This window comes from Heterodontus francisci, chromosome 34 (assembly GCF_036365525.1).
Source record: "Heterodontus francisci isolate sHetFra1 chromosome 34, sHetFra1.hap1, whole genome shotgun sequence".
Taxonomy (NCBI): Eukaryota; Metazoa; Chordata; class Chondrichthyes; order Heterodontiformes; family Heterodontidae; genus Heterodontus; species Heterodontus francisci.
In genome coordinates, this window is record NC_090404.1 from 18,097,230 (window position 1) to 18,118,745 (window position 21,516).

The window sequence follows — 21,516 nt, forward strand, 5'->3', positions numbered from 1 at the left end:
GCGCGCAGGGGAGGAATGGAGCTGGCGGCTGGGCGAGGAGGCTTCAGAAACGCCCCGGTGCAGGCCGCAAGCCCCCAATAAGAAACTCCAGGTCTCGCGTTTGCACCGAGCCGGGCGGCAGCTGCGGGGCTTCTCCCGGTGACAGGCCCTGTTTGAACCTAATAATAAATTAAAAGGAGGGACTAAGTTCCCCGACTGAAGGGAGACCAGGAATAAAAAACCAGAAACACTGACCGACTGAGGCGGAAACAGGCGGCTCGGGAGGAGATTGTGGGCGCAGGGGAGGAATTGGAGCCGTGGGTGGGCTGGGAAGCTTCATAAACACCCGGGGTCGGCCTGAGGCCCCGAATCAGAGGCCACAGGCCCCGTGTTTACATCGCGGTGACGGGAGCGGGGGCGCTGGCCGCCATCTTGGTGAGGGCACAGGGTGGGCGGGGCTTCAGAATCTCTGTTCCCAACTAGGTCATGGTTCCCGGGAGATGGAGTATGCTGAACAACGGGATTTGAAGCAGCTTCACCCACTCCCACACGCCGTATGATGTTTAACAGCTTGGAGGAGTCCAAGGGCCAAGTAAATATTCAGTGTGAGAGGTTACAATCCCTGAACGGGCTACTGCTCAGCTTTTAGTCACAGTAGAGCTTCACTCTCCTAATCTTTGGTCGCCCGGTGTGGAGGGGTTTGGGCAAGTCAGAGGATCTGCTTCTGAACCTGCTCTTGGGCCTGGTTATCACAGCGATATGTAGGTCCAGGATGTGCAGCGACCACATTGGGGTTGGGGATGTCACTCTTGTGTCTCTTCCGTGGTCTTGTCTGTGCCTGGGTGCCCCTGGAGAGGGAGCACACTTGTTATCTTCTGCATCTATTAGGCACTTCAAGGTTCAGAGTGTCTCATAGACACTGATAACATTCTGCTTTAGTTGGGAAGGTTCCCTTTTCTTTAGGCACGCTACAGCCTTCCGGACTCAACACTGAGTTCAACAATTGCAAACCATGAACCGCATTTTGATTTTTTTTTTAAATCGTGCTGGTCTTAAACTTGTTTTTCATGTTTGTGCTTTTGGACAGAGCTGTTCATTATTCTGTCGTCAACACTCTCTGGACAAATGCTCTGTCTTTTCCTGCAACTATTAGCATTCACTTTGCCTTGTGTTCCATGACAATTTTGTCATTTAATCTCTCCCACCTTCACAGACCTTTGCTTTTGTTCTTCTTCTCCCCTCCATCTCTTCCCCCCCCTCCCCCCCCCCCCCTTCACTTGATTTCTATCCTTTGCCAGTTCTGAAACTTTGTTTCTCTCTCCATAGATGCTGCCAGACCTGTTGAGGTTTGCAGTACTTTCTGTTTTTAGTTCAGAATTCCAGCATCTGCAGTATTCCCTTTGCTTTTGTTGAGACTTTGTTGTTTATTTTGGCTTCTTTTAGTTTGAATGGACCACATGTTTGGGGAAACAAGATAATAAAAAAATATTCCGTAGCAACTAGAATTGTCTGTTCTGAATTTCTATCCCAGACGAACAGTGATGAATTTTGTAAACATCTTTTACAGGGTATTAGAAGAGGAGGATTTGCAGATGGGAAACTCGAAGCAAACATCTGTCTCAATTCATCGGGACCTGAATATCATCGGCATTTGAATGTGGAAGGAGAAATGTTTGGCTGTTCTGTCTGTGGGAAAAGATTTCAAACATCAGTGTGACTGGAAAAGCACCGAGACACACACACACCCGAGTGAGAGTGTTCCAGTGCACTGACTGTGGAAAGAGCTTTAACCAGTTACACAGCCTGAAAAAAACACATCACAGCATTCACAGCGGGGAGAAACCGTACACGTGTTCTCTGTGTGGACGAGGCTGCAACTGATCATCCAACCTGGAGAGGCACAAGGACACCCGCACCACGGAGAAACCGTGGAAATGTGGAGACTGTGAGAAGGGATTCAATTACCCATCCCAGCTGGAAATTCACCGACGCAGTCACACTGGGGAGAGGCCGTTCACCTGCTCCGTGTGTGGGAAGGGATTCACTCAATTAGCCAGGCTGCTGACACACCAGCGAGTTCACACTGGGGAGAGGCCATTCACCTGCTCAGAGTGTGGAAACAAATTCACCTGTTCGTCCGCCCTGCTGGCACATCAGCATATTCACACTGGAGAGAGACCTTTCAAGTGCTCTCACTGCGGCACAGGGTTCAGGCGATCATCTGATCTCAATACACACCAACATATTCACACCGGGGAGAGGCCGTTCACCTGCCTCGTGTGTGGGAAGGGATTCACTCATTCATCCAACCTGCTGACACACCAGCGAATTCACACTGGGGAGAGACCGTTCACCTGCTCCGAGTGTGGGAAGGGATTCACCCGTTCATCCGACCTGCTGGCACACCAGCGAGGTCACACTGGGGAGAGGCCGTTCACCTGCTCCGAGTGTGGGAAGGGATTCACCTGTTCATCTGACCTGCAGAAACACCAGCAAGTTCACACTGACGAGAGACCTTTCAAATGCTCTCAGTGCGGGACTGGGTTCAGGCGATCATCTCACCTCACTGTACATCAGCGAGTTCATACCGGGGAGAGGCCGTTCACCTGCTCCGTGTGTGGGAAGAGATTTGCTCAGTCAGCCAACCTTCTGACACACCAGCGAGTTCACACTGGGGCAAGGCCGTTCACCTGTTCCGTGTGTGGGAAGGGATTCTCTAATTTATCCAGCCTCCTGACACACCAGCAAGTTCATAAGTGACTGCAGGGGTTGGACTCTGCTGTAATTGCTGCTATTAATAACGCTTAGGACTGAACCATGTTCGTTCTGACGGTTAAAGATAGATCTGCATGTATACAGCATCTTCCACTACCTCAGGACATGTCAAAGCGCTTTACAGCCAATGAAGTGCGATTGAAGTGTAGTCACTGTTGTACTGGCAGGCATTAACTCATTTATAATAGTCCCATTGAAAATAAATTGGTTAAATTCTGCATGATAGTTGCTGGTACAATTATACAAGAGTCATTTAATCTCCAGATAAAGAAGGATCTGCAGTGTGTTTCCAGGAATTCCCGATTCATGTTAGATGGCAGGATACACAACCCGGAACATCTGCGGGAGTGCGACCCTGACAGTTACCCGGGATCATTCCTGCTGTGAATCTCCACCACTGACCCTGCTGTAGGTCGCAGACTCAGGCAATTTTTTTCATGGGATGTGGGCGTCGCTGGCAAGGCCGGCATTTATTGCCCATCCCTAATTACCCTTGAGAAGGTGGTGGTGAGCTGCCTTCTTGAACCACTGCAGTCCATGTGGGGTAGGTACACCCACAGTGCTGTTAGGAAGGGAGTTCCAGGATTTTGACCCAGCGACAGTGAATGAACAGTGATTATAGTTCCAAGTCGGAATGTTGTGTTGGTTGGAGGGGAACTTGCAGGTAATGGTGTTCCCATGTGTCTGTTGCTCTTGTCCTTCTCAGTGGTAGAGGATGCAAGTTTGGAAGGTGCTGTCTAAGGAGTCTTGGTGCGTTGCTGCAGTCCATCTTGTAGATGGTACACACTGCTGCCACTGTGCACTAGTGGTGGAGGGAGTGAATGTTTAAGATGGTAGATGGGGTGCCAATCAAGCAGGCTGTTTTGTCTCAGATGGTGTCGAGCTTCTTGAGTGTTGTTGGAGCTGCACCCATCCAGGCAAGTGGAGTGTATTCCATCACACTCCTGACTTGTACCTTGTAGATGGTGGACAGGCTTTGGGGAGTCAGGAGGTCAATGACTCGCCACAGTTCCCAGCTTCGGACCTGCTCTTGTAGTCACAGTATTTATATGGCTACTCCAGTTGATTTTCTGTTCAATGGTAACCCCAGGATGTTGATGGTGGGGGATTCAGTGATGGTAATGCTGTTGAATATCAAGGGGAGATGGTTAGATTCTCTCATGTGGGAGATGGTCATTGACTGGCACGTGTGTGGTGCGAACGTTACTTGGGAGTGGGGCCTCCAGGAGTGGGTTTAGAAAGCTGGGCTTCATTATTCTGACAAATACATTGCGAGGAACCAGAGGAATCCTTTTGAAGGATCTGTCTGGGGTTTTACCTGTCAGCATAGATCTGGGCATAAATGATGCCTGACTCCCCAAACTGTCTTACGTTGAACCCAAACTGGAACAAGATGGATTCTGTTTCCAGGAGAATAGAGACAATTACCACTGACAATTGAGGGAGACAGAACCAGCCATTAGAGAAGCTGAGATATCTTTGGAAAAGAAATTGGTGCACAATTCATCAAACCCGATCAGTATATCCTTCCATTTCTTTCTCCTTCATGTACTTATTTAGCTTCCCCTTAAATATATCTCTGCTGTTCACCTCAACTACTCCCTGTGGTCGTGTGTTCCACATTCTTCCCTCTCTTTGAGTAAAGAAATTTCTCCTGAATTCCCTATTGGATTTATTAGTGCCTATCTGATATTCACAACCATTAGTTTTGGAATCCCCCCCAAAGTGGAAACATTTTCTCTACGTCCTCTCTGTATAACCTATTAATAACCTTAAAGACCTCTATCAGATCATCCATCAACCATCTCCTTTATCTGGAGCTCCAGCCTGTTCAGCCTTTCCTGATAAGTATAAGATGGCTCGGGTGGCTGCCACGGTGCCAGAGTCAGGTATAGGCCAAACCAGCACCAGGTACAGCAACACTGAGAGTGCCTCATGCCTGATGAACCAGGTTCTTATCCACATTGGAGAAGGAGCATCGCTCCCACATGACCAGTTTCTGTTTCACCATGGCTGCTCACTCCTTCCTGATATTGGCGCATGCCCTGGCCCCCTCCAAACCATATTCCAGCACCTTCAGGTAGTCTGACCTGATGGTGAAGGGGACAAAGGATCAGTCGGCCCAGTTTCCAAAGCACATGGCCTCACTCTTGCCATGATTTACTTTGGCTCCCGAGACCATTCGAATTGGTCACAGAGGCTCATCAGCCCGCAAGCGGACCGCAGATCCGAGCAGAAGATGGTGACGTCATCCATGTACAGAGAGGCTTTGACCTACGTACATACGAATTAGGAGCAGGAGTAGGCCACTCGGCCCCTCGGGCCTGCTGCGCCATTCAATAAGGTCATGGCTGACCTGATTGTAACCTCGATTCCACATTCTCGCCTACCCCCGATAACCTGTCACCCGCTTGCTTATCATGAATCTATCTACCTCTGCCCTAAAAGTATTTAAAGACTCTGTTTCCACTGCCTTTTGAGGAAGAGAGTTTCAAAGACTGTCGCCTCTATGTGAGAAAAAATTTCTCCATCTCTTTCTTAAATGGGCGACCCCTTATTTTTAAACAGTGACCCCTAGTTCTAGATTTGCCCACAAGGGGAAACATCCTTTCCACATCCACCCTGTCAAGAACCCTCAGGATCTTATATGTTTCAATCAAGTCACCTCTTACTCTTCTAAACTTCAGCGGATACAAGCCTAGCCTGTCCAACCATTCCTCATAAGATAACCTACTCATTCCAGGTATTAGTTTAGAAAACCTCTGAACTGCTTCCAACACACTTATATCTTCCCTTAAATAAGGAAAGTAATACTGTACACTGTACTCCAGATGTGGTCTCACCAATGCCCTGTATAACGGAAGCATAACCTCCCTACCTTTGTATTCAATTCCCCTTGCAATAAACGATAACATTCTATTAGCTTTCCTAATTACTTACTGAACTGGCATACTAACCTTTTGCGATTCATGGATTCTGGTGAGGGTGGTGGTTCCTCAGAGGAGTGCAGTCAGATCCATGTTGTGGCACCACAGGTGGCTCAGCTGCACAGGAGGGGAGGAGGAAGAGTGGAAGAGCAGTAGTGATAGGGGATTCATTAGTTAGGGGAACAGACAGGCGTTTCTGCTGCAGTAAATATGATTCCAGGATGGTGTGTTGCCTCCCTGATGTCAAGGATGTCACGGAGAGGCTGCAGGACATCCTTTGGGGGGAGGGTGAACAGCCAGAGGTCGCGGTCCACATTGGTACCAATGACATAGGTAGGAAGGGGGATGAGGTGCTGAAAGCAGATTTTAGGGAGCTAGGAAGAAGATTGAAAAGCAGTAATCTCAGGATTACTCCCAGTCGCACGTGCAAGTGAGCATAGGAATAGGAGAATTGAGCGATTGAACACGTGGCTGGAGAACTGGTGTAGGAGGGCGGGGGCATCAGATTTCTGAGATATTGGGACACCGGTTCTGGGGCAGGTGGGACTGGGATGAATACCCTCGCAGGGAGAATTTCTAGTGCTGTTGGGGAGGGTTTAAACTAAATTGTCAGGGGGATGGGAACCTGAGAGGGAGCTCCGATTGGAGGGAAGCAAAACTGGTAACTTGTCAAGGGTGTGGGAACCAGGAGCAAGTATTAGAGAGGAATACCAAGGTGCACAGAATACTGGGGGAGATAGATGGCACGAGAGTAGGGAATAGTATGTGATTAGGTGGGGTCGGAATAAGGGAGAAAGTCTGAATCCGGGTTAATGTGCATGTATGTGAATGCACAGAGTGTGGTTAATAAAACTGGTGAGGTACAGGCACAGATTGCCATGCGGAAATATGATGTGTCTATAACAGAGACCTGCCTCAGAGAAGGGCAGGACTGGGTGATAAATATTCCTGGATACAAGGTGTTCGGGAAAGACAGGAAAGGGAAAAATGAGTGTGGGGTGGTGGTATTGATTAAGGAGAGCATTGCAGTGCTGGAGAAAAAGGATGTCCCAGAGGGGTCGAGGACACAATCAATTTGGCTAGAGCTAAAGAACAAAAAAGGTGCAGTTACATTGCTCCGTGTTGTCTATAGGCCACCAGCTAGTGGGAAGGACATGGAGGATCATATTTGCAAGGAAATTACAGAGAGATGCAAAAATTATAGGGTAGTTATAATGGGGGACTTTAATTATCCTAATAGAGACTGGGATAATAGTAGTGTAAAGGGCAGTGAGGGGCAAGAATTCCTAGAGTGTGTTCATGAAAATTTTCTACAACAGTATGTTGCTAGTCCAACAAGAAAGGAGGCACTGCTAGACCAGGTTCTTGGGAATGAAGTGGGCCAAGTGGATCAAGTCTCAGTAGGAGAGCATTTAGGAGATGGTTATCATTGTATTATAAGGTTTAGGCTGACTATGGAAAAGGACAAAGAGCAATCCAGAGTAAGAATAATTAACTGGGAGAAGGCCAACTTCAGTGGGGTAAGAATGGAGCTGGGGCGAATAAATTGGAGTCAAAAGCTGGCAGGAAAACTGGTGGATGAAAAATGGGTTACCTCCAAAGAAGAGAGAGTTCGGGCACAGTCAAGGTATGTTCCCTCTAAGGGGAAAAGTAGGGCAAACAAATCCAGAGCTCCCTAGATGACAAAAGAGGTAGAAATTAAGATAAAGAAGAAAAAGCGTGCTTATGACAGATGCCAAGTAGAAAATACTATTGAGAACCAGGCTGAATATAGAAGGCCCAGAGGCAAAGTGTAAAAAGCAAATAAGAGAAGCAAAGAGACTGGCAGTCCGCATTAAAGGGAATCCCAAAGTTTTTGATAGACATATAACTAGTAAAAGGGTGGTAAAAGGAAGTGTGGGGTCGATTAGGGACCATTAAGGGGACTTGCACATGGAGGCAGAGAGCAAAGCTTAGGTATTAAATGAATATTTTGCATCTGTCTTTACCAAGGAAGAAGATGCAACCCAGGCAATTGTTAAGGAAGAGGTAATTCAGACACTAGAAGAGCTTAATATTGATAAAGAGGACGTATTAGTTAGGCTGTCTGTACTTAAAGTGGATAAAGCACCAGGACAGATGTGATGCATCCAAGGATACTAAGGGAAGTGAGGGTGGAAATCACAGAGGCACTGCCCATAGTTTTTCAGTCTCTCTTAGACTCGGTGGTGGTGTCAGAGGGCTGGAAAATTGCAAGTGTTACAACCTTGTTCAAAAAAGGGTGTAGAGATTAAGCCCAGCAGTTTCAGGGCAGTCAGTTTAACTTTGGTGGTAGGGAAACTGCTAGAAAGAATAGTTTGGGACAAAATTAGTAGTCACGTGGATAAAGGCAGGTTAATTAAGAAAAACCAGCATGGATTTCTTAAGGGGAAATCATGTTTAACTGCCTTGCTGGAGTTTTTGAGGAAGTAACATAGAGGGTTGATGAGGGCAATGTTGTGACCCGGTGTACATGGACTTTCAAAAGGCATTTGACACAATGCCACACAACAGACTTGAGCAAACTTGTAGCGCATGGAATAAAAGGGACAGTCGTAAATTGGATATTGTCATGCAAAGACAATGACCTGCCAAGAATGAGACACATTAATTTTGCCACATGGACATTAAAACTTAAAATTGTTGCTGGGATGAAAAGAGGGCCTATCATAAGGAAATGCCAGGCCCGTTGCCGGAAAGAGCTTGGAACAAAGGAACCAGTCCCTGCTTCCCCAATACACAGAAGACGTAGTCAGACCTGTTTGACATGACTAACTGGCTGTGGCAGGAACTTGAACTTGCCACAGAGTTTTGAACTGAAACTCAGAAAGCTGTTTGCTCCTGGACTGAAAAGACTTCTCTCCTTTCTGCTCTCATTTTGTTCTCACAACTTTGGAATCCAGTTGAAGACACAGGAACCCCAAGAGAGAAATGTCTCCGACAGTGAACAAGGTTTAAGAACAATACTGGACCCCAACGGAAAGCAAGAATTACCTACAAGCCAAAACTACCTACAAAAGGATTACAGTGAACTCGAAGCACAGTAACAAGAAACTCTTCTGATATTGCCTCAAACCTCTCTATTTTTTCTTCTGCTCTTTTTGTCTCTATTTGCATGTGTGTATCGCGTATGCATGCTAGCGTGGGGCGGGGCGTGTATCCGTAGGCGTTAACCAAATTAGCGTCTAGTTTTAATAAATTTTGCTTTTCTTCTTTAAATCCAAGAAGGCCTGTTTGTGTCATTTATTTTTTTATTTATTCTTTCATGGGATGTGGGCGTCGCAGGCCAGGCCAGCATTTATTGCCCATCCCTAATTGCCCTTGAACTGAGTGGCTTGCGAGGCCATTTCGAGGGCATGTAAGAGTCAACCACATTGCCGTGGATCTGGAGTCACATGTAGGTCAGACCAGGTAAGGACAGCAGATTTCCTTCCCTAAAGGACATTAGTGAACCAGATGGGTTTTTACAACAATTGACAATGGTTTCATGGCCATCATTAGACTAGCTTTTAATTCCAGATTTATTATTTGAATTCAAATTCCACCTTCTGCTGTGGTGTGATTCGAACCCATGTCCCCAGAGCAATACCCTGGATCTCCAATACCAGTACTCCACCGCCTCCCCCCATTTCTTTGCCTTATAATTGGAAAGCGGTGGACAAGGATTCACGAAGGGGGAGCTCAAAACACAGTGTTTAAAAATTAAATCCTGTTACAATAAGAAGGCTGAAAGAGACCCCTAGGCACCTTTCTCGCCTGGTCATAACAGAAATTTGGGTGCTCACGTCCAGAATCTTACCCACAGACAAACAAGAAGTGGGAAGCCAAATTTGTCCCAATCAAAATAAAAAGCAAGATTAATACAGGTTTTCTCGTGGTTGTGTGTGATTGAATACTAACGTGCCTGCAACTGAAGTTAGTAGTGCTCCAAGCTAGGGTGAAGTAACTTGGGATAAGTTAAAAGCATTGTCTATGAAGGAGTTGAGAAAAATGGCTGAGCAGTGTGGGATCACTGTACGTGGCAATGCTAGGAAGTCTAAACTCCTAAGGCAAGTGGCCAACCATTTTTCCCTTGAATCTGAAGAAGCAGACGCAGGGTTAGAAGCAGACCCAGACAGGGTACTGCTAGCAAAGATACAATTGGAACAAAAGAAATTTGAATTTGAGTAAAGAGAGAAAGAGAGGCGGGGGAGGGAGAAAGAAAGAGCCTTCCAGAAGGAACGTGAAGAAAAGAAAGACAGGAGAGGGAATGTGAGAGAGAGAGAGAGAAAGAATATTACAGAAAGAATGCAAAGAAAGAGAGCTAAGGCGGCTTGAGTCAACTAGGGGGTGACAGAATAACCCCAGTGAAAGCATGGCCAGTATGGAGGAGCAGAATTCAGGGCTGGGGTACAAAATTGCTAAAACTCACTCAATTAATTCCAAAATTCAATGTGAAAGACGTGGAAGTGTTTTTTGTGTCTTTTGAGAAACTGGCAAGGCAGCTAAAATAGCCAACTGAGATCTGGTCCCTTTTAATACAAAGCAAGCTAACTGGAAAAGCACTTGAGGTTTATTCCTTGTTGCCAGGTGGGAGTTCATCACATTATGAACTGACCAAAAATGCGATCCTCGGGCATTTGAATTAGTACCCAAAGCCTACCGCCAAAAGTTTAGAACCCTCAAAAAGCAAGCTAATCAAACTTATCTGGAAGTAAGCAGCTGGCTTTTGACCAGTGGCTGAGGGCTGTTAAAATACAGCTCAGCTATGAGACTCTCAGAAGAGTAATTCTGTTAGAGGAAGTTAAAAACTCTCTCCCACTCTCAATAAAGACGCATGTAGAGGAGCAGTGGGTTCAGGGAGCCCGGCAAGCAGCCCTTCTGGTTGATGAGTTTTCTTTAATATGTAAGTCCCGCTGTTTTCTGTCTCTACTTGCATGTGCGTATTGCATATGCATGCTAACTTGGGGCACGGCGTGTATCCATAGGTGTTAACCGAATTAGAGTTTAAGTTTAAATTTCATTTTTCTTCTTTAAACCTAAGAAGGCCTGTTTGTGTAATTTCTTTGCTTTATAATTGGAAAGCAGTGAACAAGGATTCACTAAGGGGGAGCTCAAAACACACAGTGTTTAAAAATTAATTCCTGTTACAGTAAGATCAGGTGAAGGCTGAAAGACACCCCGAGACATCTTTCTCACCTGGTTGTAACAATATGGAATTGGCTGAGTGACAGGAAACAAAGAGTAGTGGTTAAGAGATGTTTTTCAGGCTGGAGGCAGGTTTGTAGTGGAGTTCCCCAGAGGTCAGTGTTGGGACCTTTGCTTTTCCTGATAGATATTAATGGCCTAGACCTTGGTGTACAGGACACAATTTAAAAGTTTGCAGATGATATGAAACTAAAGGCTACAATTCTAAAGGGGGTGCAGGAGCAGAGGGACCTGGGTGTATACGTACATAAGTCATTGACGGTGTTAGGATAGGTTGAGAGAGCAGTTAATAAAGCATAGAGTATCCTCGGCTTTATTAACAGAGGAATAGCGGACAAGCGCAAGGAGGTTATGTTGAAGTTGGAGATGACACCAGTTTGACCTCAGCTGGTGTATTGCGTCCAGTTCTGGGTGCCGCACTTTCAGAAAGACGTGAGGGCATACGGAAAAACATTTACAAATGGTTCCAAGGATGAGGAACTTCAGTTATGAAGACAGATTGAAGAAGTTAAGACTGTTTTCCTTGGAGAAGAGAAGGCTGAGAGGTGATTTGATAGAGGTATTCAAAATAATGAGGGGTCTGGACAGAGTAGATAGAGAGAAACTCTTCCCACTGGTGAAAGGATCGAGAACCAGAGGGCACAGATTTACAGTATTTGGGAAGAGAAGCAAAAGTGACATGAGGGAAAACTTTTTCATGTAGCTCGTGGTTAAGGTCTGGAATGTGCTGCCTGAGAGTGCGGTGGAGGCAGGTTCAGTGAAAGCATTCAAAAGGGAAATAGACTGTTGTATGGAAAGGAAGAATGTGCAAGGTTATGGGGAGAAGGTGGGGGAATGGAACTGAGTGAATTGCTTTTTCGGAGAGCAGGTACGGACACAATGGGACGAATGGCCTCCTCCTGCACTGGAACAATTGTGTGATTCTGCAAGCCCGCCGCCCTCTCCCCCGCGACCACCTCCCCCTCGGATTCAGACCGGTCTGGTCGCGCATGCTCACCTCACACCGCCCGCCTGGCTGATGGACATCAGCTCCGGACCAATTGGAAGAGCCGTGGGGGGGGGGGGCGGGGCAGGGCTGGAGGCCAGCTCGGGCCATGGGTCCTCCAAGGACACGGAGCGCGCGAGGGAGGCGGGGCCTCTTCGTCCTGTCCCGCCCACTCGCGCTATTGATCGGCAAAGGCCGTCATAGACACGGAAATTGCGTCTTATCAGGTCAGAGTTCAAGAGCAGTGTGCGCAGACTCGTTTTCCTCCTGGGCTGTTTTACTGGAGTCGTGTTGCTGAGTGTGTCTAAACTCTGTCTCCCTATCCCCGTAATGTCGGTGGATTGGAGGTTGCTGTGAGTGTTGGACTATGTTGCCTCTCCTCATTCTTCCTCCTTCTCCCACTCCGAGTTCCAGGCTGCAGGCTCTGGTGGCTCAATGCACCTGTAACGTTAACCCTGTTTCTCTCTCCACAGATGCTGCCTGACCTGCTGAGCATTTCCAGCATTTCCTCCTTTTAATTTCAGATTTTCAGCATCCCCAATATTTTGGTTTTATTTTATTGCAAGTGTTGCTCACAGAACTGAGTCAAGAAACACAGACGGACCAGTTAAGAGCTGGTGTTTATTGGGAGTGGGTGTTGGATGTGGCATTTGCTCTCTGACCTCCTGTGTTGGTCTTTTTTGTTGCCTCAGTTTGATCTGGAGTGGAGATGGAGGAGAAGCAGCTGCTGGCTTTAATCCCGAGAATTTGTGAGCCCAGTCGGGCCCAACAGTTTCCAATGTGAGAGGGTCAAGGGTGGGGAGGCCGCTCAATAAACACCAACCACTTAATGTGAAAGAGTATTGTTTCAGTAACAAGTATTTCTGTCGAGGCTTTTAAGGCATTTTACATATACAGAAGTTGTTACTTCATTCTTGGGAGATGGCCGTCACTAGCCAGAACAGCATATATTGCCAGTCCCCTGTTGAGATTATAGAGATAGTGAGGGGCGAGGGCATGGAGGGATTTGAAAGCAAGGATGAGGATTTTGAAATTGAGGTGCTGCTTAATGGGGAGTCTGTGTAGGTCTGTGAGCACAGTGGTGATGGGTGAACAGGACTGGTTTCGAGTAAGGACACAGGTAGCAGAATTTTGGATGATCTCAAGCTGACAGAGTAGAATGTGGGAGGCCGGCCAGGGATGTGTTAGAATAGTTAAGTTGAGAGGAAAGAAATACATGGATGTAAGTTTCAGAGGCAGATGAGCTGAGGCAGTGGTGATGTTACTGAGGTGGAAATAGGTGGTCTGAGTGATGGCGCTGATATGCAGTCGGAATCTCATCTCGGGGTCAAATATGACAATAAGGTTATGAGCAATCCGGTTTAGCCTCAGACAGTTTCCAGGAAGAGGGATAGAGTTGGTGACTAGAGAGAGGAATTTGCAGCAGGAACTGAACACAATGGCTTCAGACTTCCAATATTTAATTGGAGGTAATTTCTGTTCATCCAGTACTGGATGTCAGACAAGTCAGGATGGTGTGTGACTTGGAGGGCAACTTGGAGGTGATGGTGTTTGCGGACACCTGATACCCTGGTCCTTCTGGATGATGGAAGTTGAGGGTTTGGGACGGACTGTCAAAGTTCTGGTCGAGTTGTACAGATATGAAATACCTCTCCTCCCCCTGCCCCTCATCCTCCCTCTTTCCTCCAAAAGAGAGCTGAGTCTTGTGTAGGTCCAGACTGGTTGGTAAGTTCCCTTCCCTGAAGGACATTAATGAACCAGTTGGGCTGTACGTCAATCCAGCAGCTTTCATGGTCACCTTTTCTCGTACTGCCCCCAAAAATTACCAGATTCATTCAGCTCCATTTCACACCCTGCCTTTGTGTTTTTGTGAGTTCTGTCACAATTTTTTTTTCTGTTTTAAATCAATTTCACAGGGTTTTCGAAGGGGAGGAATTGCAGCCGTGAAATGCAAAGCAAACATCTGATCGGGATCTGAAGTCGTTGTCCAATTTAGCGGAACCCGAAAACCACCGGATTTTGAACGTGTTAGGAAAAAGCACCGATCACAGTGGGGAGAAACTGTACACGTGTTCTGTGTGTGGCCAAGGTTTTAGCCGATCATCTGACCTGTCGAAACACAAGTGTAGTCACACTGGGAAGAAACCATGTAAATATGGGGACTGTGGGAAGGGATTGAAGTATCCAGTTGAGCTGGAAACTCATTCACGTAGTCGCACCCTGGAGAGGCCGTTCAACTACTCCGAGTGTGGGAAGGGATTCACTCAATCATCCAACCTGCTGGCACATCAACGGGTTCACGCTGACAAGAGACAGTTTAAATGTCTAGACTGTGGGAATTGCTATTTAGGTTCTGCGGAATTGATGTCCCATCAACGTGTTCACACTTGCGAGACCATTCAGGTCCACTCACTGCGGGACTGGGTTCAGGCAATCCTCTAATCTCACTGTACGCCAACATATTCACACTGGGGAGAGGCCGTTCACCTGCTCTGAGTGTGGGAAAGGATTCACTCGGTGATCCCATCTGCTGACACACCAGAGAGTTCACATTGGGGAGAGGCCATTCTCCTGCTCAGAGTGTGGAAAGGGATTCAAAACTTCATCTAGCCTACTGTCACACCAGCGAGTTCACACTGGGGAGAGGCCATTCTCCTGCTCTGAGCGTGGGAAAGGATTCACTAAGTCATCAAACCTGCTGATACACCAGCGAGTACACACTGGGGAGAGGCCGTTCACCTGCTCTGAATGCGGGAAGGGATTCACTCGTTCCTTCAACCTTCTGACACACCAGCGAGTTCACACTGGGGAGAGGCCGTTCACCTGCTCAGAGTGTGGGATGGGATTCAAAACTTCGTCTAACCTGCTGTCACACCAGCGAGTTCACACTGGGGAGAAGCCGTTTCCCTGCTCAGAGTGTGGGAAGGAATTCAAAACTTCATCCCACCTGCTGAGACACCAGCGAATTCACGTTGGGGAGAGGCCGTTCACCTGCTCAGAGTGTGGGAAGGGATTCAAAACTTCATCCCACCTGCTGTCACACCAGCGAGTTCACATTGGGGAGAGGCCGTTCACCTGCTCAGAGTGTGGGAACGGATTCAAAACTTCATCGAACCTGCTGTCACACCAGCGAGTTCACACTGGGGAGAGGCCGTTCACCTGCTCTGAGTGTGGGAAGGGATTCAAAACTTCATCCGAGCTGCAAAGACACCAGCGAGTTCACACTGAGGAGAGGCCATTCACCTGCTCTGAGTGTGGGAAGGGATTCAAAACTTCATCCGAGCTGCAAAGACACCAGCGAGTTCACACTGAGGAGAGGCCATTCTCCTGCTCAGAGTGTGGGAAGGGTTTCAAAGCTTCATCCATCCTGCTGTCACACCAGCGAGTTCACACTGGGGAGAGGCCATTCTCCTGCTCTGAGTGTGGGAAAGGATTCACTCGGTCATCCCACCTGCTGAAACACCAGCGAGTTCACACTGGGGAGAGGCCATTCACCTGTTCGGTGTGTGGCAAGGAATTCGAAACTTCATCCGATCTGCTGAGACACCAGCGAGTTCACACTGGGGAGAGGCCGTTCACCTGCTCAGAGTGTGGAAAGGGATTCAAAAGTTCATCTAACCTGCTGTCACACCAGCAAGTTCACATTGGGGAGAGGCTGTTCACCTGCTCAGAGTGTGGAAAGGAATTCAAAACTTCATCTAACCTGCTGTCACACCAGCGAGTTCACACTGGGGAGAGGCCGTTCACCTGCTCAGAGTGTGGGAAGGGATTCACTCGGTCATCCCACCTGATGTCACACCAGCGAGTTCACACTGGGGAGAGGCCATTCACCTGTTCGGTGTGTGGCAAGGAATTCAAAACTTCATCCAAACAGCTGACACACCAGCGAGTTCACACTGGGGAGAGGCCGTTCACCTGCTCAGAGTGTGGAAAGGGATTCAAAACTTCATCTAGCCTACTGTCACACCAGCGAGTTCACACTGCGGAGAAGCCGTTCAGCTGCTCAGAGTGTGGTAGGGGATTCAAAACTTCATACGAAGTGCTGTCACACCAGCGAGTTCACACTGGGGAGAGGCCGTTCACCTGCTCCAAGTGTGGGAAGGGATTCACTTGTTCATCCACCCTGCTGGCGCACCGGCGAGTTCACACTGGGGAGAGGCCGTTCACCTGCTCTGAATGCGGGAAGGGATTCCCTCGGTCCTCCAGTCTTCTGACACACCAGCGAGTTCACAAGTAGATCGGGGATGAGAAGTTTCTGCCAAATGGCGGATTTCCAACATTGGGGTTTCGGAAATCAACTAATGGTTTCTCCCTTTCCAACCTTAACTGCTGATAGTTCTGATTTTCTTTAATGCCGGTACAACCACAAACCGTTTTTAAGTCGTCTTTGTTTTTTATTTTCTTCCACCTCGGTGGAAATGAGCTTCAACCAGGAAAGCAAGTGGTTGCAACTGCATACTCCTTCACAACTTTAGTGTGTCAGTCTTCTGTAAATGGCAAAACAGGAGGTGTGTGTATACTCAGAGCAGTCGTGGGGAAGGGGTCAGAATCATTCATTAAGGAGGCTCTAACTGGTCACTTATAAAAACTCAATGTAATCGGGAATAGTCAGCACAGTTTTGTGAAAGGGAGATCACTTCAACATGGCGGTACCTCATCAGACGCCTTTCCTATCCTGAGTGGCGTGAAACAGGGCTATGTTATCGCACCCACACTTTTTGGGATTTTCTTCTCCCTGCTGCTCTCACATGCATTCAAGTCTTCTGAAGAAGGAATTTTCCTCCACACAAGATCAGGGGGCAGGTTGTTCAACCTTGCCCGTCTAAGAGCGAAGTTCAAAGTACGGAAAGTCCTCATCAGGGAACTCCTCTTTGCTGACGATGCTGCTCTAACATCTCACACTGAAGAGTGCCTGCAGAGTCTCATCGACAGGTTTGCGGCTGCCTGCAATGAATTTGGCCTAACCATCAGCCTCAAGAAAAGGAACATCATGGGACAGGACGTCAGAAATGCTCCATCCATCAATATTGGCAACCACGCTCTGGAAGTGGTTCAAGAGTTCACCTAACTAGACTCAACTATCACCAGTAACCTGTCTCTCGATGCAGAAATCAACAAGCGCATGGGAAAGGCTTCCACTGCTATGTCCAGACTGACCAAGAGAGTGTGGCAAAATGGCGCACTGACATGGAGCACAAAAGTCCGAGTGTATCAACCCTGTGTCCTCAGTACCTTGCTCTGTGGCAGCGAGGCCTGGACAACGTATGTCAACCAAGAGCGACGTCTCGTTTCATTCCATCTTCGCTGCCTCCGGAGAATACTTGGCGTCAGGTGGCAGGACCGTATCTCCTACACAGAAGTCCTCGAGGCGGCCATCATCCCCAGCATATACACCCTACTGAGTCAGCGGCGCTTGAGATGGCTTGGCCATGTGAGCCGCATGGAAGATGGCAGGATCCCCAAAGACACATTGTATAGCGAGCTCGCCACTGGTACCAGACCCACCGGCCGTCCATGTCTCCGCTTTAAAGACGTCTGCAAACGCGACGTGAAGTCCTGTGACATTGATCACAAGTCATGGGAGTCAGTTGCCAGCGTTCGCCAGAGCTGGTGGGCAGCCATAAAGGTGGGGCTAAAGTATGGCGAGTCGAAGAGACATAGCAGTTGGCAGGAAAAAAGACAAAAGCGCAAGGAGAGAGCCAACTGTGTAACAGCTCCGACAAACAAATTTTTCTGCAGCACCTGTGGAAGAGCCTGTCACTCCAGAATTGGCCTTTATAGCCACTCCAGGCGCTGCTCCACACACCACTGACCACCTCCAGGTGCTTACCCATTGTCTCTCGAGATAAGGAGGCCAAAGAAAGAAAGAAATCATGTTTAACCAATTTACTGGAGTTCTTTGAAGGAGTAACATGTGCTGTGGATAAAGGGGAGCCCGTTAACGACTGTACTTGGATTTCCAGAAGGCATTTGACAAGGTGCCACAGAAAAGATTATTGCACAAAGTAGAAACTCATGGTGTAGTGGGGTAACATATTAGCATGAATAGAAGATTGGCTGGCAGAAAACAGAGTATACATAAATGGGTCCTTTTCTGATTGGCAGGATTTGACGAGTGGAGTCCTGCAGGGGCCTCAACTTTTTCCAATTTATATCAATGACTTAGATGAGGGGAGTGTAGGCATGGTAGCTAAATTGGCAGATGACACAAAGATAGGTAGGAAAATATGTTGTGAAGAGGACATAAGGAGGTTGCAGACGGTGAGAACAGAAATTTCAAGAACAGAATAATATGGGGACATTTAAGATGAAATAATTAATCATGTATTACTAACAAACTAACTTCGGAGCTGCACAGACAGCTTATCAGTAATGACTTCATAGCTTTAGAGCTTCAGCAGACAGCTTATCAGAAATTAATAGTAGCCTATTCAGTGCTGTAGGGACAGCTTATCAGTACAAATAGACTAACCAGCAAAAACCTAGCAGGACAGCTGCAGCTGTTGAAGACTAACCCTTTGTATGACAATCAGCCCAACGTTCCCAGGAGATTCTTTTGGGCCTCCTTATCTCGAGAGACAATGGATACGCGCCTGGAGGTGGTCAGTGGTTTGTGAAGCAGCGCCTGGAGTGGCTATAAAGGCCAATTCTGGAGTGACAGGCTCTTCCACAGGTGCTGCAGAGAAATTTGTTTGTTGGGGCTGTTGCACAGTTGGCTCTCCCCTTGCGCCTCTGTCTTTTTTCCTGCCAACTACTAAGTCTCTTCGACTCGCCACAATTTAGCCCTGTCTTTATGGCTGCCCGCCAGCTCTGGCGAATGCTGGCAACTGACTCCCACGACTTGTGATCAATGTCACACGATTTCATGTCACGTTTGCAGACGTCTTTATAACGGAGACATGGACGGCCGGTGGGTCTGATACCAGTGGCGAGCTCGCTGTACAATGTGTCTTTGGGGATCCTGCCATCTTCCATGCGGCTCACATGGCCAAGCCATCTCAAGCGCCGCTGACTCAGTAGTGTGTATAAGCTGGGGGTGTTGGCCGCTTCAAGGACTTCTGTGTTGGAGATATAGTCCTGCCACCTGATGCCAAGTATTCTCCGAAGGCAGCGAAGATGGAATGAATTGAGACGTCGCTCTTGGCTGGCATACGTTGTCCAGGCCTCGCTGCCGTAGAGCAAGGTACTGAGGACACAGGCCTGATACACTCGGACTTTTGTGTTCCGTGTCAGTGCCCCATTTTCCCACACTCTCTTGGCCAGTCTGGACATAGCAGTGGAAGCCTTACCCATGCGCTTGTTGATTTCTGCATCTAGAGACAGGTTACTGGTGATAGTTGAGCCTAGGTAGGTGAACTCTTGAACCACTTCCAGAGCGTGGTCGCCAATATTGATGGATGGAGCATTTCTGACATCCTGCCCCATGATGTTCGTTTTCTTGAGGCTGATGGTTAGGCCAAATTCATTGCAGGCAGACGCAAACCTGTCGATGAGACTCTGCAGGCATTCTTCAGTGTGAGATGTTAAAGCAGCATCGTCAGCAAAGAGGAGTTCTCTGATGAGGACTTTCCGTACTTTGGACTTCGCTCTTAGACGGGCAAGGTTGAACAACCTGCCCCCTGATCTTGTGTGGAGGAAAATTCCTTCTTCAGAGGATTTGAACGCATGTGAAAGCAGCAGGGAGAAGAAAATCCCAAAAAGTGTGGGTGCGAGAACACAGCCCTGTTTCACACCACTCAGGATAGGAAAGGGCTCTGATGAGGAGCCACCATGTTGAATTGTGCCTTTCATATTGTCATGGAATGAGGTGATGATACTTAGTAGCTATGGTGGACATCCGATCTTTTCTAGTAGTCTGAAGAGACCACGTCTGCTGACGAGGTCAAAGGCTTTGGTGAGATCAATGAAAGCAATGTAGAGGGGCATCTGTTGTTCACGGCATTTCTCCTGTATCTGACGAAGGGAGAACAGCATGTCAATAGTCGATCTCTCTGCACGAAAGCCACACTGTGCCTCAGGGTAGACGCGCTCGGCCAGCTTCTGGAGCCTGTTCAGAGCGACTCGAGCAAAGACTTTCCCCACTATGCTGAGCAGGGAGATTCCACGGTAGTTGTTGCAGTCACCGCGGTCACCTTTGTTTTTATAGAGGGTGATGATGTTGGCATCGCGCATGTCCTGGGGTACTGCTCCCTCGTCCCAGCACAGGCATAGCAGTTCATGTAGTGCTGAGAGTATAGCAGGCTTGGCACTCTTGATTATTTCAGGGGTAATGCTGTCCTTCCCAGGGGCTTTTCCGCTGGCTAGGGAATCAATGGCATCACTGAGTTCCGATTTGGTTGGCTGTATGTCCAGCTCATCCATGACTGGTAGAGGCTGGGCTGCATTGAGGGCAGTCTCAGTGACAGCATTCTCCCTGGAGTACAGTTCTAGGTAGTGCTCAACCCAGCGGTCCATCTGTTTGCGTTGGTCAGTGATTATGTCCCCCGATTTAGATTTGAGGGGGGTGATCTTCTTGATGGTTGGCCCAAGAGCTCTCTTCATGCCATCATACATTCCTCTGATGTTTCCGGTGTCTGAGGCCAGCTGAATATGACTGCATAGGTGTTGCCAGTAGTCGTTTGCGCAACGCCTAGCTGTTCTTTGTGCAGTACTTCTGGCTGCTTTAAGTGCTGCGGATGTTAAATCGCTGGGGGCTTTCTTGTAGTTCAAAAGTGCAATGCGCTTAGCGGCTATGACAGGTTCCAGCTCTTCATTATGAGATTCAAACCAGTCTGCATTTCTCTTCGCACTTTTGCCGTAGGTGGTCAAAGCTGACTCATAGATGGCGTCTCTGATGTGGGCCCACTTGGTCTCAGCATCCCCTGTGGGAGTGTTTTGAAGGGCTGTTACAAGTGAATTTAGAAATTTTTGTAACAGCTGTGGGTGAGAAATTCTGCTCGTGTTGATGCGCGGGTGGCCCTTCTGCTTGGAATGATGCAACTTCTTTGGTCTGAGTCTAACCTTGCTGCACACCAGGGAGTGGTCGGTGTCGCAGTCCGCACTGTGGAAGCTGCGTGTGATTTGAACACTGTTTAAGGCGGCTCGCCTTGTGACAATGAGGTCTAGCTGGTGCCAACGACGTGATCTTGGGTGCCTCCATGAAACCTGGTGACAGGGTTTAGTGTGAAAGAACGAGTTGGTGATGCAGAGGATATGATAGGTACACAACTCAAGCAGTCTCTGCCCGTTCTCATTCATCCTTCCAACGCCATAGCGCCCAAGGCAGGAGGGCCATGAGTCATGGTCAGCCCCAACCCTGGCATTAAAGTCCCCCAGCAGGAATAGGTGTTCGGTGTTGGGGATGCTGCTAATGATATGGAGTTGTTCATAGAACTGGTCTTTAGCTTCAGGTGCGGAGCAGAGTGTTGGAGCATAGATGCTGAGTAGGTGTACTGGACCAGAGGTGGTGAGCAGTCGGATGGACAGTATGCGTTCCGAGCCATTTGAGGGAGGCTCTATCATGCTGAGCAAGGAGTTTCTGATGGCGAAGCCCACTCCATGCTGTCTTGGTTCTTCAGGATCCCTGCCCTGCCAGAAGAAGGTGTAGTCTTGCTCTGCTAGAGAGCCACTCGCGGGGAGGCGAGTCTCCTGAAGTGCTGCAATGTC

At 48.1% G+C, this 21,516-nt stretch overlaps 2 protein-coding genes and 1 pseudogene across 2 annotated transcripts; all 3 read left to right on the top strand.

Annotated features, from left to right (window-relative positions):
* Positions 1-1,620: 1,620 nt before the first annotated feature.
* LOC137348680 (zinc finger protein 229-like) lies at positions 1,621-8,865 on the top strand (annotated as a pseudogene).
* Positions 8,866-13,818: 4,953 nt separating this feature from the next.
* LOC137348681 (zinc finger protein 239-like) lies at positions 13,819-14,320 on the top strand (the record flags this gene model as incomplete). Its single annotated transcript, XM_068013939.1, has 1 exon — positions 13,819-14,320. A coding segment is annotated over one exon (495 nt), but the record flags the coding sequence as incomplete, so codon positions are not given.
* A 376-nt stretch (positions 14,321-14,696) lies between these two features.
* Positions 14,697-16,744, top strand: LOC137349133 (zinc finger protein 229-like). Its single transcript, XM_068014512.1, has one exon. It carries the CDS (start codon positions 14,711-14,713, stop codon positions 16,106-16,108), a length of 1,398 nt encoding a protein of 465 aa, XP_067870613.1. The 5' UTR covers positions 14,697-14,710; the 3' UTR covers positions 16,109-16,744.
* Positions 16,745-21,516: the final 4,772 nt, after the last annotated feature.

Excerpts from the sequence above, each read along its gene's own strand:
- LOC137349133 (XM_068014512.1), top strand. The coding sequence starts at position 14,711 with ATGGGATTCAAAACTTCGTCTAACCTGCTGTCACACCAGCGAGTTCAC.